Raw genomic sequence first — 17,674 nt, forward strand, 5'->3', positions numbered from 1 at the left:
AGCTGATACCCTGAATTTGGGCTTCTAGCCTCCTAGACTGTGAGAGAATAAATTTCTCTTCATTAAAGCCATCCACTGTGGTATTTCTGTTATAGCAGCACTAGATGACTAAGATAGTACTCAAAAAGCTGTTATTATTATCATTCTCACCACCATCACCATTGTCACCTTTTTAATGAATCAACAGAAGCAAGCCTTAAAAACAAGAATACTGAGAAACCAAAAAGGTTGAACTGGACACAGAAGACACAGGGCAGACAGGTGATTTGTAGGCCTCAGGAAGATGCCAGGTGTGATTAGGAAAACTGATGCCAGAATGATCTCTTAAATGTGAGTGCTGATCACACTCTGGCTTAATGGCCTTACAGCAAATAAAAGTGCTAATTTCTGGTAATGTGCATGAAGCAGGCAGAGGTTCTTTTTCAGGGCCAAAGGATCCTGGTTTTGACACTCCATCCCTTGTGAATAACTCTGGGCGTCTTTGTAAATGTCTATGTATGATCATTTTACTTTCACCATGGTCCCCAAACAGTTGATCTTTAAGGCCAAAGAGTTTGTTTCTGTGTCTTCTCTCCAAAATTGCTTATGAATATTCCCAGTCAGGATGTTTGTATCCCATGTGCTCTGCAAGTTAACATTCTTCCTTCCCTCTACTCCTCTTTGGAAAAAAAGTAGGATCTTCTGGCTTCTAATCATTGGTGGATGGCCAGTAACCTCTAGTTTAGTCCACCACATTACTGTGAACTCAAAAAGGATTCACCATGTCTCTCATCCCTTATCATAGCTCCAAGTATGGGTGCTTTCTGCTACAGTCTTTGTTACGCAGTTATAGACCAAACCATTTCCCTTTGAACTTTCTTTGGTCAGTTTCTTTGGGTCAAAGAGTACCCACATGATTCATAAATGAGTCTTTCCACTGTTGCCTTTTTAAGTGAATCCTTTGATACTGGTGTCATGAATTAATGATGTTTTGCAATGCACTTTTGTGTCAAAGCTTTGAGAGTCTTACTTTAGCTTTCACTATGTCAATTAAACATTTTTTCTTCTGCTACTAATAAATCTTTAAAGAGTGAGTCAACATGTTCTTTATTACTCTAAGAGTAATTGGGCCAGAAAAAATAAGACTGGCTCAAAATTTCAGTTATCAATCTATGTTTCCTTTTTATTTTCTTCCAGAATAACTTCTTGACCCACAAAAATTTTTTGCAAAGAATGACTGTGTTAGTTGTTGAAGGTTTATATTTATCTGGAATTTTAATATGCTTCTTCTAAAATACTATCTAAAGGTGATCAGAGCTGACAGGACAATTAGAGCCTTTTAATGCTTGAATGAGAGCTATAGAAATAATGATACTTAGTGTCTTAGTCATCTAGTGCTGCTGTAACAGAAATACCACAAATGGATGGCTTTAACAAAGAGAAATATATTTTCTCACAGTCTGGGAGGCTAGAAGCCCAAATTCAGGGTGCCAGCTCCAGGGGAAGCCTCTCTCTGTTGGCTCTGGGAGAAGGTCCTTCTCATCAGTCTTCCCTTCATCTGGGAGTATCTCAGCACAGAAACCTCAGGTCCAAAGGATGCATGCTCCCGCTCTTCATTCTTGATGGTATGAAGTCCTCACGTCTCTCCGCTCAATTCTCTCTTTTATATCTTAAAAGAGATTGGCTTAAGATACTAACTAAAGTTGTAGATCTTGGCACTGGGTTTTGTTTTTTTTTTTTAATCCATCTTATTACATCATAGTGATAGGATTTACAGCACATAGGGAAATCACATCAGATGACAAAATAGTAGACAATTGTACAATACTGGGAATCATGACCTAGCCAAGCTGTCCGATATTTTGGGGGGACACAGTTCAATCCATGGCACTCCACCCTTTGGCCTCCAAAAATCCATGTCCTTACTACATGTAAAACATATTCACCCCATCATATCATAGCAAAATTCTTAAATCAACTCCAAGTCCGAAATCCAAAAATTTCTCTTCATCTGTGAAATTTAGAATACAAGTTTTCTGCTTCCGAAGGTACAATGGCAGAACAGGTACAAGCTAGACATTTTTGTTACAAATGGGAGAAATTGGAGAGAAAGAAGGGATAACAGGGACCAAGCAAGTCAGCAGAACATACTACCTTAGCCCTGAGAGCATTTACACAATGGCCCTGCCCTCCAGACTCTAGGTATTGGCTACACTCTCCAGATTCAGAGTGGAGGTCCCTCAGCCCTGGGCTTCAGCTCTGCCTTCCAGGCCCGCTTGGATGGCAACTCTGCTCCCTGGGCTTTAAGCATACCATTCTTTTAGTACATCAGAGTGGCAACTCCACCCTTAGAAACACCAGAGGCCTTGGCTCCATCCTTTGAAACTCCAGAGGTCATGGCCTTAACTTTTGAGACTGAGGCAGCTTGGCTTCCTGTGTTCCTTGTCTCTTTAGCTTCTGCTTCCTTGGCCTCTCGGCTCCTCTGTCCTCATACCTGCCTCTGCCTTGCTGGGGCAGGTGTTCCAAAGCTCTGTAGCTACAACGATAAGTGCCTGGAGGCACCCCACCCTGTGAGTAAACTTTGGCCGGAAGGCACTCAGCTATCTCACTCCATGAGCCAGCTCCAGTGCCATGTCATGCAGGGCTCCTGGTTCTGTTGCTGCTGGTCCTCTGCTTCTGTTTCTCACCATCTGTGCCTTCTCCAATGTTAACAGGTCTCCTCACTTCCTTCTGGATCTTCTATCCATTAACAGTTTCAAAACTGCTTCCACATTTTAGGTATCTGTTAGAGCAGCACCCCACTCCCAGTACCAAATTCCGCCTCAGTCATCTAGTGCTGTAATAACAGAAATACCACAAGTGGGTGGCTTTAACAAAGAGAAGTTTACTCTCTCACAGTCTAAAAAAAAAAAATTCTACAATTCCAAATCTGGGGCATCAACTCCAGGGGAGGGCTTTCTCTGTCGGCTCTGGAGGAAGGTCCTTGTCATGAGTCTTCCTTCAACTGGGAGCAACTCAGCACAGGAACATCAGGTCCAAAGGACGCCCACCCCTGCTCTTCATTCTTGGTGATATGAGGGCCCCCTGCCTCTCTGCTCACTTCTGTCTTTGTATCTCAAAAGAAATTGGCTTAAGATACTATCTAAGTTTGTAGATCTCATCAATATAACTGCCACTAATCCTTCTTATTACATCATGGTGATAAGATTTACAACACGTAGGGAAATCACATCTGATGACAAAATGGAAGACAATCACACAATACTGGGAATCATGACCTAGCCAAGTTGTCAGATATTTTGGGAAAACAATTCAATCCATGACACCTAGTTTGTAGGATTAAGTAAAGTACTGATATACTTTTGTAAAGTGTCTAGCACAGTGTCCAAACTACAGTAAAGGTTAAGCAAATAGTCATCATTATCATTATGTTGATTCCATGCCTTCTAATAATACCAGAAAAAAATTCTGTTTGTCATTTAGGTCTTTACTGGGATCTTTGCAGCTGAAATGGTTTTAAAACTAATTGCCATGGACCCATATGAATATTTCCAAGTAGGCTGGAATATTTTTGACAGCCTTATTGTGACTTTAAGCTTAGTGGAGCTTTTCTTAGCAGATGTGGAAGGATTGTCAGTTCTGCGATCATTCAGATTGGTAAATATAAACCAAGCTTACCATTATGTTCTACATATAAAGAATTCTTTCTTTGGCTTTTCATTCTTATTATTTAAAACTTTTGGGGCTTTGAATTAAAAGGCAAGGTTAGGTCTTAATATCTTGTAAAAGTTTATTTATTAATAAATGCATTTAAAGAGCTCAACAGAGCTCTTTAAATACTGGTGATGAGTATTTTAATTTTAGGATCTTGAAGACATGTTCAATTATAATTTGAAGTATATGCTAGTATAATAGAAGTATGTAAAGAAAATATTTTTTTCCCTCATAGGGAACTTACTTCACAGTGAGAAGCTTATGAGTTTACAAAATTCCAATCATTATAATATGTTCAAACTTTATGGATTTGATAATTAAATATCAAATCATTGGCCCAAAACAATTGTTTTGACATCAATTAAAAAAAAAAAAAAAAACTTTAAAGACTAGTTAAGTATTTTTTTCTGACGTATAGGGCTTTATCGCAATGTCAGCATGAAAAAAATTTATAAAAGTATCATAAAATAGAATTAAGAATAAATGATCAATTCTAAAAGAGATAATATTAAAATCCATAATTTAAGACTTTTATAGCGATCCTGAACTACAATTACACATTTCCTTTCAAAAATATGTATGGTAATCCATGCCAAAGCAACAGGAATGTTGAAAATCGTTGAAAATGAAAAATAGGAGTAATTGAGTTTAGGAAGGTAGTAACGGAAATAGTACAGGGCTTAATGTCTGCATAAAATTTAGAACAATCATCAAGATTGGAAACATTACTGAAGGACCCTGGTGGTCATGGCCACCAGACCTTCTGTTGGCCCAGAACAGGAACCATTCCCAAAGCCAACCCTTCAGACAGGGATTGGACTGGACAGTGGGATGGAGAGGAATGCTGGTGAGGAGTGAGCTTCTTGGATCAGGTGGACACTTGAGACTATGTTGGCATCTCCTCCCTGGAGGGGAGATGAGAGGGTAGAGGGGGTTAGAAACTGGCAAAATGGACACAAAAAGAGAGAGTGGAGAGAGCAGGCTGTCTTATTAGGGGGAGAGCAATTGGGAGTGTGTAGCAAGGTGTATATAAGTTTTTGTGTGAGAGACTGACTTGATTTGTAAACTTTCACTTAGAGCATAAGAAAAATTAAAAAAAAAAAAAAAAGATTGGAAACATTGAGAATGTCTTCATGGTTATTAATGTTAAGCTTTGTGTCTGCTTTTAGCTCCGGGTTTTCAAGTTGGCAAAATCCTGGCCAACATTGAACATGCTGATAAAGATCATTGGTAACTCAGTGGGGGCCCTGGGTAACCTCACCTTGGTGTTGGCCATCATCGTCTTCATTTTTGCCGTGGTCGGCATGCAGCTCTTTGGTAAGAGCTACAAAGAATGTGTCTGCAAGATCTCCAGTGACTGTACGCTCCCACGCTGGCACATGAATGACTTCTTCCACTCCTTCCTGATTGTGTTCCGTGTGCTGTGTGGGGAGTGGATAGAGACCATGTGGGACTGTATGGAGGTCGCTGGCCAAACCATGTGCCTCATTGTTTACATGATGGTGATGGTGATTGGAAACCTAGTGGTACGTAATCAGATGTTCAAACATTTAAACTTCTTTATGGGTAATTGTTACATGATGATATAATCTGTTATTTCTATAATTTTAAGATGACTTACATCTGAAACTACTAATTATAATAGAATATTGATTATTTTAATACAAAGAAGAACAGAAAAGAAAATACTGTCTTAATTTATCTTCACATATAACCCATTTTTACATTTTTCAAAATAACCTACTCATTTTAAGGCAAAGCTTTCTACTTAGTTTTCTAAGTTTGATAGTGATGTCAAATGAATTAAATATGTGGTTTTCATGCTTCTTAAAAGTTCATTCAAATATTAAACTATACTAGTAAATACTATATGATTAAGGCAACAACAGAATGAAGTCATAAGGAAAGAAGGCAAATGAAGTCAGTGGTCCTACTGCCTTAGAGTCACAGATAAGATTCACATCTATAACAGGGATTGGCAGACTATGGCCCACAGGCCAAAATGAAACCATTGCCTATTTTTTTGTGGAACTGTGAATTAAAAATTATTTTTACATATTTAAATGCTTGAAAATATCAAAAGAAGAATAATACTTCATTACACATGAAAATTATATGAAATTCAAACTTCAGTGTCCATAAAGAAAGTTTTATTGGGACACAGACATGCTCATTCATTTATTTATTTTCTATGGCTACTTTCGCACTACAATAGCAGAGTAGTTCTGATAGAGGCCCTGTGACCTACAAACCCTAAACTGTTTATTGTTTGTACTTTGCCAGTCACTACTCTACAGTATCTCTTTTGCATAGCAACCTCCCTGCTTCTCCATTAGTGTTTTTTTAGCTTGTACTCCTTCCCAGTTTCTTTGTATCTTCTTATATCTGTTGGTGAAAACTTTCAAGACTCCAATCAGGAGAAAATTGGGGTAAGATGCTCTTCCATAAGCTACTCAATATCCAATGTCCTCACATTGGCTTGGCTCATGTGGTCAGCTTGGTATCAAACCCCTAACTGGATATTCCAGAAAGAGGGGTATGCTACCAGCCATATGGTAAGTACTTTCACTTCCCACTGGCTTGAAAAGAAGTTGCTGACAATTTTTTTGTCCTTGCAGCCCCCATGTCAAAATGTTACTCAAAACCTAGGATAGAAACCAAAGTTCAGCAAATTGCATCCTAAATGGGACTGTGCCAGACCTATACCAACTGAATTAAGCAATTCAAGTTCCAGACCCTTATTGAACAAAAATATACACATCGTGAATTACCATCCTGTAATGCTTTATCATCCTCCAGTTGTTTTAATAAATATATTTTCTATTTGTATGTAGGATTAGAAATCCCTGCAAATATGGAATGGAATGTACCTTCTCTACTGGGTTGTTCTTTGGAGTTTAAGTTTTGTATTCACAAGCTTTTGTAGTGAGATTTATTTGTATATTCCTTCTTAGAAGATTTTTAAGATAAAAATATTGAAACGTCACTCTTTGTAAGGTATAGGATGTCAAAACATACCACACCAAAGCCAAAGGTCACAAGTAATATAAATGTTTATTACTCAAGTGTATGTAAAGTGAGGAGGATTCCCTGGGCTCTCAACAAATAATTCGTTCAATGTTTTTAGTATCTTCTGCGTGAAAGGAAATTTATTTAAGGTTTGTGAGGTGTTCAAAAAATGTACCTATGATATAATCCCTGTCTTCAAGATACTTACAGTCTGTTTTGACAAAGAAAAGTGGTACACAAAAATTGTCAGACAAGGAAGAAGTGGTAAGTGCTGGCAGTGAGGTAAAAAATAAAATGCTCTTGATATTTGGAAGAGAAAGAGAGAAGGTCTAGATTGTTATTCAAGGACAACTTTTAAAGTGGGGCTTTAAAGAATGCCTAATACAATATTGCAGCATGAACAGAAGTGAAAGGCAACTAGCTTTATACTTATAAATAGGTGAAATATGCTGCTGTCTGTTTAATTCATATAAAACTGGTGATGAGTGACTCATATTGGGCATTCGTTAGTTATTTGTTAGTGATAGTGGGAAAATACGTATATAATTCACAAAATTTATAACCAACTCAAATAATTAAGGAACTACCAATAATATTTGATTAGAATCTGAAAGAAAAAAAATATTTCTGATATAGTCCTCTGTGTGTTAGAGTTATATGTTAGACCTATTATTTTTTTCTTTCTCTTATTTATTCTTTAGGTTATCTTACTCCCAATTAATTGAAATGGTTAATAACCATAAATTTTAGAGGGTAATTTAGGAAAATAGAAGATTTTAGTCAGCTCAAGTCTTCATTAGGAAACTGGTAAAGACTGTTCATCAGAATGAGACTTTGAATCAAATATAGATTTTATTAACATTTCTTTTCTTGCCTCATGTGATAATGGATAGGTGACACAGAATGGACCAGGTTTTATTTTGTGACATCCATTACATTACAATAAAATATTAAGAGTCTTGTTATGATTTTTGAAGGAATGAATGTTATTATAGTATGTATTCTCAATGAAGAAGTAACACAACAGATTTGTATTATTGAAAAGGAAGTCCATTAACACTTGCCTTGCTTAGGGACGTCAAAGCAATAAAATGGGCCCTATCAACATTCTTATTAAAACATACACATACACAAATATACATTTCCTACTGAGATATATGTTTTCATTGACAAGAAAGAACAAAATGAAAATGAACTATTTCAGAATTCCTTAGTGATCAATCAAAATTGCTTTCTATGATAACCAAGCAAGTCCTTTTTTTTTTTTTTTTTTTTTTACTGACTTGGACAGTTTTGACCTGCCCTCTTCTACTCACATCTTTGAGAAATTGCTTTAGGTCTGGACAAAAATGAAGGATGAGTCCCTTCTCCTCAGTTAGGTCTAATTTTGGTTATTTTAATATAAGGTAGACATTTTTGGACACAGAGACTTACATCAAAGGGTCATCCAATTGCTTTTTGTTTCCTACATAAAACAATGTTTAAATACAATTTACATGTTTTCAGCCCTCTGCGAGAATTCTTTTTTGTTTTGTTGTTTTTGTGTTTTGTTTTTTATAATATTGAGTTCACCTGGATCCCTGCCTCAGGGAAGAAAAGCATAAATGGTTTTGTTCACAACCAGGATTTTGCTTCAAGGATAGGAGTTGCTTTTACCTCTTTTGTAACTTCTTCTAAGGCCAAATGATTGGCAATGAACCAACTCAGTCAAAATGCCATGTCCTCATTTGAGTCAGGTTCAATGGGCAGGTCCTTTTCTATGCTTTGAAAGCCACATTAAGTAGCAAGCTGGCACAATTCTTGGACAGAACATTTGATTACAGGACCTATACAAAAATTTTTCTTTTTTTTTTTTTTATACAAGCATTATATGTTCTTTTTGTTGCAACAAGTGATATTTTTCTTCCTGAAAAAGTGAATACAGATTTTGGTCTGAGGATTTAAACACAGAAGACATAGTTGAAATTTTCTTGTTCTGCTTGTTTCTCACAGGTAACAAATAGTAATTGTAGGGGAATATCAGAAGGGCTTTTTAGGTCCATAAAAGGGAATTTGACTAAAGGACTCTTCCTACAGAGATGAACTTAGAAATGACATAATGACAATGGTGAGGGACCAATCTCTCTGCTCTCTGTGTGCTTTAGTTGTCTAGTATTGCTATAACAGAAATACCACAAGTGGATGGCTTTAACAAGCAGAAATTTATTTCCTCACAGGTTAGGAGACTAGAATTTTCTAGGGGAAGGCTTCCTCTCTCTGTCGGCTCTGGAGGAAGGTCCTTGTCTCTTCAGCTGCTTCCTGGTTCCTTAAAGATTTCTGTGTGTCTTAGCATCTATCTTACTCCATCTTCCCTTCTTTAGCTTACTTGTTTAATCTCCTTTATGTCTCAAAAGAGATTGACTCAAAACACACCCTACACTGATCCTGCTTCATTAACATAACAAAGGCAACCATTTCCAAATGGGATTATAATCACAGGCATAGAGGTTAGGCTTTCCAACACATATTTTGAGGGAACACAATTCACTGTACAACACCATGATATTCTTTCATGGGTATTGCTGATCCTCTGCCCCGCAGAGTTCACAGGAGCTACTATGTGGAGAGAGTGGCCAGGAGTCTACAGTCTCCTCTGCCCATGCCATACATTCTTATCTATATGTGAAGAAGTGCAGATTTTCATTGCTGGTTTAGATTTTGGTCTGTATTTCAGAAAAGCATGCTTATTTTCTTTTTTTCTGTCTCCTATTTCTCCACCCCCCAATCCTACCCCAATGTAGGTCCTGAACCTATTTCTGGCTTTATTATTGAGCTCATTTAGCTCAGACAATCTTACAGCAATTGAGGAAGACACAGATGCAAACAACCTCCAGATTGCAGTGGCCAGGATTAAGAAGGGAATAAATTATATGAAACAAACCTTACGTGAGTTTATTCTAAAAGCGTTTTCCAAAAAGCCAAAGATCTCCAAGGACATAAGACAAACAGAAGATATAAATGGTAAAAAAGAAAACTACATTTCTAATCGCACACTTGCTGAGATGAGCAAAGATCTCAATTTCCACAAAGATAAAGATAAGACCAGTGGTTTTGGAAGCAACATGGACAAATACCGGATGGAAGAAAGTGACTGTCAATCATTTATCCATAACCCCAGCCTCACAGTGACAGTGCCAATTGCACCGGGGGAGTCTGATTTGGAAAATATGAATACCGAAGAACTTAGCAGTGATTCAGATACTGAATACAGCAAAGGGGTAAGATTACTTTATACACATTGTGTTTCATATTATTAATAGATATGAAATGAACGAAAATGTAAGATTTTCCATTATTAATTTTTCTAATATTGCGTGCTGATGGGTATTTGGGTGTGTGTGTGTGAGTTTATACAACTACCTGATTGTTCATCTGATAAGGTTTTACTGAACGGTATTTAATAATTGACTTAATCATCTTCTTTAGCCATATTTGGAAGCACCAAGTTATTTTTGAGCCTTTCCTTCTTTCATCCCATATTTGTTATCAGTTGTAATGTCATCTCCATTCTCCTTCCACGTTGTCTATTGAATCCACCTGTCCTCTTTACCACCGTTACCTTTGCGCTCACTACTTCTTACCTGGACCATTTCAAGTGAAGTCCCAACTAGTCCCTCTGCCTTCATTTTCCATCTATTCCAATCCACTTGTTTGATTAAATTTTCTGGGGTCCAATCCTTATCATGGAAACCCTGGTGGTGTAGTGGTTAAGAGCTACGGCTGCTAACCAAAAGGTCGGCAGTTTGAATCTACCAGGCTCCTTGGAAACCCTATGGGGCAGTTCTATTCTGTCCTGTAGGGTCACTATGAGTCTATATTGACTCGACGGCAACGGGTTTGGTTTTTTGGTTTTAATCGTAATCGTATCATTCCCATCCTATGATATACCCATGGTCCCCAAAGTCTTCCACATTATGGACTGTATGTATAGCCTTTACACTGTGGCTCAAACTAGCTTGGACCATCTGTGTCTTCTAGTGCTCACCTGTAGATCCTACATCTGTATCCAGCCAGCTTCCTTCTGGGTCACAAACACTGTCTACCTTTGCTTGGGATTTCCTTCTCTGGTGAAGATCTTATATACATCCTTCAAGTCTTAGCTCTCAGGTTGCTCATCTGTAAAATTATTAGTATCTAAATTAAAAGGTTAGGTGAAGATTAAATAAATTAACACATGTAAAATGTGGTACTCAGAGTGCTGAAAGGTGTTAGCTATTACATCCTTCCTAATTTCTCCCCAAACACATGTGATCTCTCCTGTTTTTGAACCCCACATAGTTTTATGCCTCTTCCTGGATTTATTATTTAGCCTTGCATTTTAATTTTTTGAGAAATTATTTTATGCATCAAATGGTACTGTAAACTCATTGAGATCAGGAATTATTTTTTAAACGTTTTTTTTTTTGATACCTTCCCATCATGTGGTAGTGTCTACTCTAAGTGATTCAAAGTATGTACTGAACTATTATTTGTAGTAATATGGAATATAATAACCAAAGTGAGTTATGCAAGTACTTTTTATGACTTCTCTTTGAAGTTTGAAGATTTCATTTTTAAATAATTTATTTTTCTTTTTTTAGGTCACGCATTAGAAAGTATTTGTCAGGCTTTTGTCAGATACCTCCTATCTCCTTAACCCTATATTAAGACCTGGCCTCCATGAATTTATAGTAGATTCTGAAATAAAGATTAATACATATGGAATATAGAATTTACAGTATATTTTAATATATACAGTATATATACATACATAATATATATAATTATATGTTATATAATTTTATACATGTGCATATGCTTAAATTGTGTAGCTAATACTGTAGGTGTTGTAAAATAAGGAAAGCAGAAGCACTGTAGCCCAATGTGGCGATGCATTTAACTGGAACAGATGAGAATGAAATCACGGATGGGCTGATGAGATTTGAATGAATAGAAAGATACATAAAGGCATTCCAGGCAAAAGAAACTTATTATGGTAAAAACCCCTGCACATAAATCTTATTCATTGTATTTCTTTCACCATTACTTAAGGGAATTGTTGAGTTGATACTGTTCTCCTAAGATAATATCAAAGTTTTCCTTCACTTAAGGAAACATTTCAGAAATGTATCCTATCTCACGTAATACATTATATTGGAAACACCATGGCTTGCTTATGTTTTTATGTCCTTTTAAATCAACAATAACATTTAATTTGAGAGAAATGAAGTGGCCAAAATATTACTGAAATTTGATGTATTTTAGTAAACTTCAAATTATCTTTTTTTAGCCTCTGTCTTTTAATCTCCATTAGTTTTTAATGAGATCTGAAATATTAGGTTCATTACATTATTAAGCTAGCTGTTTTTCCATACCATTTTAAGTGACCCTAAAGTTCAGTGATTACAGAGTCCCCAGAATGACATTATAAAAAAAGATTACCTCATTCTTTGGGACTACAGAGCTGGTATTGTGCCTTTACCGTATTGCAGAAAGAAAATAAACCAAAGGATGTTAAGTACAAGTGTACACTTCTGCTGAGCTGTAAGCTCATTAGCTTTCTCTCTGCCTGTCTTTAGCTGATTTGAGCAATAAAAGCCTTATTATTCTACGTAAAGGTAACAGTCCGTTCAGCCCTAGCTTTGTTTAAATATATATATATATATATATATATATATATATATATATATATAGTGGTCATAACACGTTTGGACTCTTCTGTGTTCTGACACCCAGACTTTTCTTTCTTGGAACAGCCAGATGATGTTCAGCCCCCTTTCTCTGGTTCTTAGTCTTCTTTTTCCTAGTGGAATTTTGTGGTATTTATTAGAACTGTTTTCTGTGAAACCTAGGCAATGAATAACTCAGACATGTGCATTAAAATTTATTTCTGTTAATTATTTTTATTACAGTTACTTGTATAATTTTTAATATTCCCTTCCTAAGGTTGCTGTGGAAACCCTGGTGGTGTAGTGGTTAAGTGCTACGGCTGCAAACCAAAGGGTCGGCAGTTTGAAACCACCAGGCGCTCCTTGGAAACTCTATGGGGCAGTTCTACTCTGTCCTTTAGGGTCACTATGAGTCGGAATCGACTCGACGGCACTCGGTTTGGTTTGTTTTGGTTTCAAGGTTGCTATCGGAATCGACTCGACAGCAACTGGTTTGGTTTGGTTTTGGTGGCGCAGTGGTTAAAGCACTTGGCTGCTGACCAAAAGGTCAGCAGTTCAAACCCACCAGCCTCTCTGAGGGAGAAAGATGTAGCTGTCTGCTTCCATAAAGATTTACACCCTTGCAAACCCTGTGGGACAGTTCTACTCTGTCCTGTAGGGTTGCTATGAGTCAGAACCGACTTGATGGCAGTGGGTTTGGTTTGGCTTGGGTGGGAAAGTGATTCACCACTGTAAGTCCCAAACAACACAAGTTCTTGTTGGGTAAATGATGTGTGTACACCTCTCTGACATGTCCCTCTCTCTCCAGGACAAATTGACAACTCCTTCCACTTACACTCTTTTTCTATGCTTTGCAAACACTTCTTCTAGAGACTCTGCAATGCTTCGTTGCACTTGGTGGTTAACACACGGGTCTCCCCCTGCTTGACTGAAAGTTCCTTAAGGCTAAAGACACTTTATATATCTTCACATAGCCAGCGCCTAGCATAGTGCCAGGTACACAGTAAATGCTCGATATGTATTTATTGAGAGAATAAAATGATTAAATAAATTGTGCGTATGTGTTTCTAAGTAGCCAAAGAAATTATTTCCAAGATAGCAAATAAGGAATAAAATACTTTATATACTTCAAAAACATTTACATGCAAGAAATAATATCCTACAAATTTCAAAGTTTGTGGTTACTTTGGCTTGAAGATGGAAAACCTGGGTATCAAAATCAGATTCTAAAAATGCCTTTGAAGAACAGGAATCTGAATTTTCTTTTGTAGCCCATGAACCCTTCTTGGAAGCATGGCATTTTGTTGTTAGTTGCCTGAAATTTAAGGCGCTTTCAATTACGTTGTCTAATATTAATATTCTTCAGTATTATTAGTTTCCTTGTCGTGCCATTATGGTCATATCTACATGAGAAAAATGTACTTTTCTTTTTTATTTCTGTGGCCTATGAGTATAATATACAGAGTAATATAGGTTGTCCTAAGGAATACATAAACTAGTTAGATCATTTAGCACAGTGTTTGAGTTGATGAGCCCTTACAAAGTATTATCTACAATTATTCTTATTGTTTTGAATTGATCATCATTATTATCATCTAAGATAATCATGTTCTTATTGACAGACACTGGCATAAGCATATAGACTTTAAGACTTTGTCTTTCTTCATAAGAAATTTTCCATAACATATCTCAAAGTATGTCATCTTGAGTATGTATATTCAAACGCACTTGACCGTATACTGGAATTGAAAATTATAAAGGTTCAAGACTTACAGGAAGTTTGTTAGAACACTTAGAAGGAACATTAAGATACAACTAACGGTTCGAGGATCTTTTTCTCCAGCAGCTTGAAATTAAAATATTTGTAATATGACTTTTGTTTTTGTTTTTTCTTTTAGTTTTGTCTACTAAAAAATGCAGGTTGTCTTTATGGATCTGGAGTGCCTGTTAGCCTTCCATGCTAATCTCCGCCGCTCTAATTCCTGTAATCGTTAGGTTCTACTGCCCATCCAGATGCAGTCCCCAGATTCTTGAGCTAAGTCTTCCCCACTTTGTAACCTTCTTCTCTTTCCAGGCCTCAGATGGCCTTTGAAATATTGATTGTGACTTTCCTGAGCCTTTATGAGACAAAAAAAGACAAATTTTCATTACCCGATAGACAAAAACTCGTGATTCAATACATTTGGGCTATTTAGGTCTTGGCCATCGCCTTAGTGTATGGTTAAGGCTCTAGGCAGTACGATTGGTTTGGTGTCTACTACTAACCTAAAGGTTGGCAGCTCCAACCCACCCAGTGGCACTGTAGGAGAAAGGCCTGGAGATCTGCTTCCATAAAAGATTATAGCCAAGAAAACCCTATGGAGCTGCTCTACTCTGTAACACATGGGGTAACCGAGAGTCAGCCTACTCTGTAACACATGGGGTAACCATGAGTCAGAATCGATTCAACAGCAACAGGTTTGGTTTAAAAAAAAAAAAAACCCACTGCCATCGAGTTGATTCCGACTCATAGTGATCCCATAGGACAGAGTAGAGCTGCCCCCAAGGGTTTCCAAGGAATGGCTAGTATATTCGAACTGTTGACCTTTTGGTTAACAGCCAAACTCTTAACCACTGCCCCACCAGGGCTCTGGTTTTGTTTTCGGGTATGATTAAGAATGCAGACTCTGGAGGCAGAATTAAAAAAAAAAAAATCCAAACCTTCTACAGAGTCAATTCCAACTCATAGCAACCCCATAGGACACAGTAGAACTGCTCCATAGGTTTTTAACGGCCGTAAATCTTTACAGAAGCAGACTGCCACATCTTTCCTCCACAGATCAGCTGGTGAGTTCAAATCACCATCCTTTCAATTGGCAACCGAGTGTTTAACCACTGTGCCACCAGGGCCCTTGGAGGCAGAATACCTGGCTCAAATCCAAGCTCTGCCACCTAGAGCTATTTACAGCTCTTTTTTTTTTTTTTTTTTTTTTCATTTTCCTTGTATACACACTAGAGTTGTAACGAAGATTAAATGATTTAAGTAAATAATTGTACAAATGCCTGTTGGAGAGTAAATACTTTATTATAGGTATAGGGTTGAGTAGTCAGGTACACATTCAAAGTAACTATTTGCTTACAGGTTAAATTTAAGAGAGGTAGCATTATGTGGAAGGGTGGTTCACATTTTTAGTGTTTAAAAAACATACTTGGGGAGATTGTTACACGTGCCTTTTCTGGGCTGTATTTTCTGTATTCTCTCGTCTGAATCTCATGCACAGATTCCCTGTCAACACTATTCCCAGTGGTCACTGTCATGGAATGAGTTGGTAGGGAAGATGAACCATTTCATTCTGGCTTGCTTTGATCCAGGTTTTTAAGATATTATTTTCTTCCTTCAGGAGTGGGATGTATTTTTCTTGTTGCCTGATTAGTAACCTACATTTTGAACAACAAGAAGGAGCATATCTGACCTTTGACCTGTCACCCCCCCACAGCCCCTCAAAACTCTTATGGCCTAGCATTCTATTTTCCCAATATATTTTGCTGAGATTTTTCAGTCTTCTTCCTGAATTAGCTCTCAGACAAGTTTCTTTGTCCTGGTTGAAACAATGAAATATATACTCCAGAGTAAAAAAGAGAAAATATATGATAATAAAACATCTTACCTGAAAATGACCAAATAGATGAATTCAAATAAAATGTTTAGTAAAACATCTTAAATGCTTCTGAGGAAACAGTTGGCAATTAGAACATCAGCATGTATTTGAAGATACAACTTGTGTCTTAGAATCAAGAAAGGCCGTTATCATCTCATGCTACCATAAGAATAAAATTGCTATCACTGCTCCAGGGAACACGAAGACTCAACTGATTGCTCTTCTCAGCGTCCGCCTCTTCCCGAGGCACGGTGCTGTCCTGTCAGCACACAGGAACATTAACGATGCGCTACATAGGTTTTTACTATTAGCAGTGAATCATTTCCTCATTATGAGCCTCAAATGGAGCATGAAATGCACCCGTTCACTCAGTAAATATTTATTGAGACATACTGTGCTCCAGGCATCTTGCTGAGAATTACTTAGGAAAAAAATACTGATTTTACCCAGCTGCAATAATTTATTCTGACTGCCCTGGTAGCACAGTGGATAAGACCTCAGGGCTGCTAACCGAAAGGTTGGCAGTTCGAATCCACCAGCCACTCCTTGGAAACCCTATGGGGCAGTTCTGCTTGTTCCTATAGGGTTGTTATACTTGGAATCGACTTGACGGCAGCAATCTGGTTTGATCATCTGGTTCAACTGAATTTTCAGTAGTATAGCTATTTTTTTAAATTATGCCAAGAATCTACAAAAATAAAAAAAATATGTATTAGTGGAAAGCTTTTTCTTAGAGGGTTAAAGGGACATTTTCTTAGATTTCAGTCATTACAGGTGATTTCTGCCTCTGCTATAAAGATGAAAAATGAGATATTTTGAAGAATGTAGCATTGATTTTGGAAGTTCATATAAAGTCTAGGGAAAAGCATTAAATTTATCACTTATTCTCCAAGAATTTAAAAAGTTAACAGTCCTATATGATCTTAAAGTACTATAGACTCTTAAGGCTTCTAGAGAAGCTTCTGTACGTACCACTAATCTAATCCCCTTAGTCTTTACTGCTTTCTTTGATGGAGTCCCTGGGTGTGCAGATGGTTAACGTGCTCTGCCGATTTCCTGAAAGTAGACAACTAGACCTTTTTTCTGAGGAACCCCAGATGGACTCTAACCATTCAATTAGCAGCGAGCACATTAATCATTTGCAACACCCAGGGACTCCTCCCTGGTGCTAGGATGACTGTTTGGAATAGTCCTGAATTGAAGCAAGGGGACCAGGTCTTTGTACACTGCATCAAACAGTCATTGGATGCAGCCTCTCCCTCCACCCCTCTAAGAGAGGTCGGTATAACCTGGGGTGAAGCTGCTCCTTTCTGCCACTACAATTCCCAGAGAGACACTCAGCTGTACGTGTTCAGAAGCCAATACTCCTGGCAGCTGGAGGAATGAGTGACTTGCCTGAGTGCGGGATCCTGGGTAGTACACCACAGCATCCGCTACATTACAGAGACCATAGAGAGTAAGAGGATAATTGATCAACTTCAGCATTTGAGAGGTGGGCAGAAAAAAAAAAAAAGCATGAAAGAGACTAGGGAAAATATACACACATTAGCCACTTTCACATACACTATGTAATTATTTTCCTTATAATAACCCTGGAAAGTAGATACTATTGATTTATATTTACAGATAACCGAGATTCTAAGAGAA

The 17,674-nt window shown here is 37.4% G+C and overlaps 1 protein-coding gene across 1 annotated transcript in view; it reads left to right on the forward strand.

The window, feature by feature from the left end:
• SCN9A (sodium voltage-gated channel alpha subunit 9) overlaps nt 1–17,674 on the forward strand; it is a 105,545-nt gene that overhangs the window by 35,283 nt on the left and 52,588 nt on the right. Inside the window, exons 14-16 of the mRNA XM_064287042.1 lie at nt 3,463–3,636; nt 4,863–5,219; nt 9,483–9,959. Coding sequence (XP_064143112.1) covers nt 3,463–3,636; nt 4,863–5,219; nt 9,483–9,959 — 1,008 coding nt within the window. The remainder of the gene's footprint in view (nt 1–3,462; nt 3,637–4,862; nt 5,220–9,482; nt 9,960–17,674) is intronic.

The sequence above is a fragment of the Loxodonta africana genome, chromosome 6 (assembly GCF_030014295.1).
Source record: "Loxodonta africana isolate mLoxAfr1 chromosome 6, mLoxAfr1.hap2, whole genome shotgun sequence".
Lineage (NCBI taxonomy): Eukaryota > Metazoa > Chordata > Mammalia > Proboscidea > Elephantidae > Loxodonta > Loxodonta africana.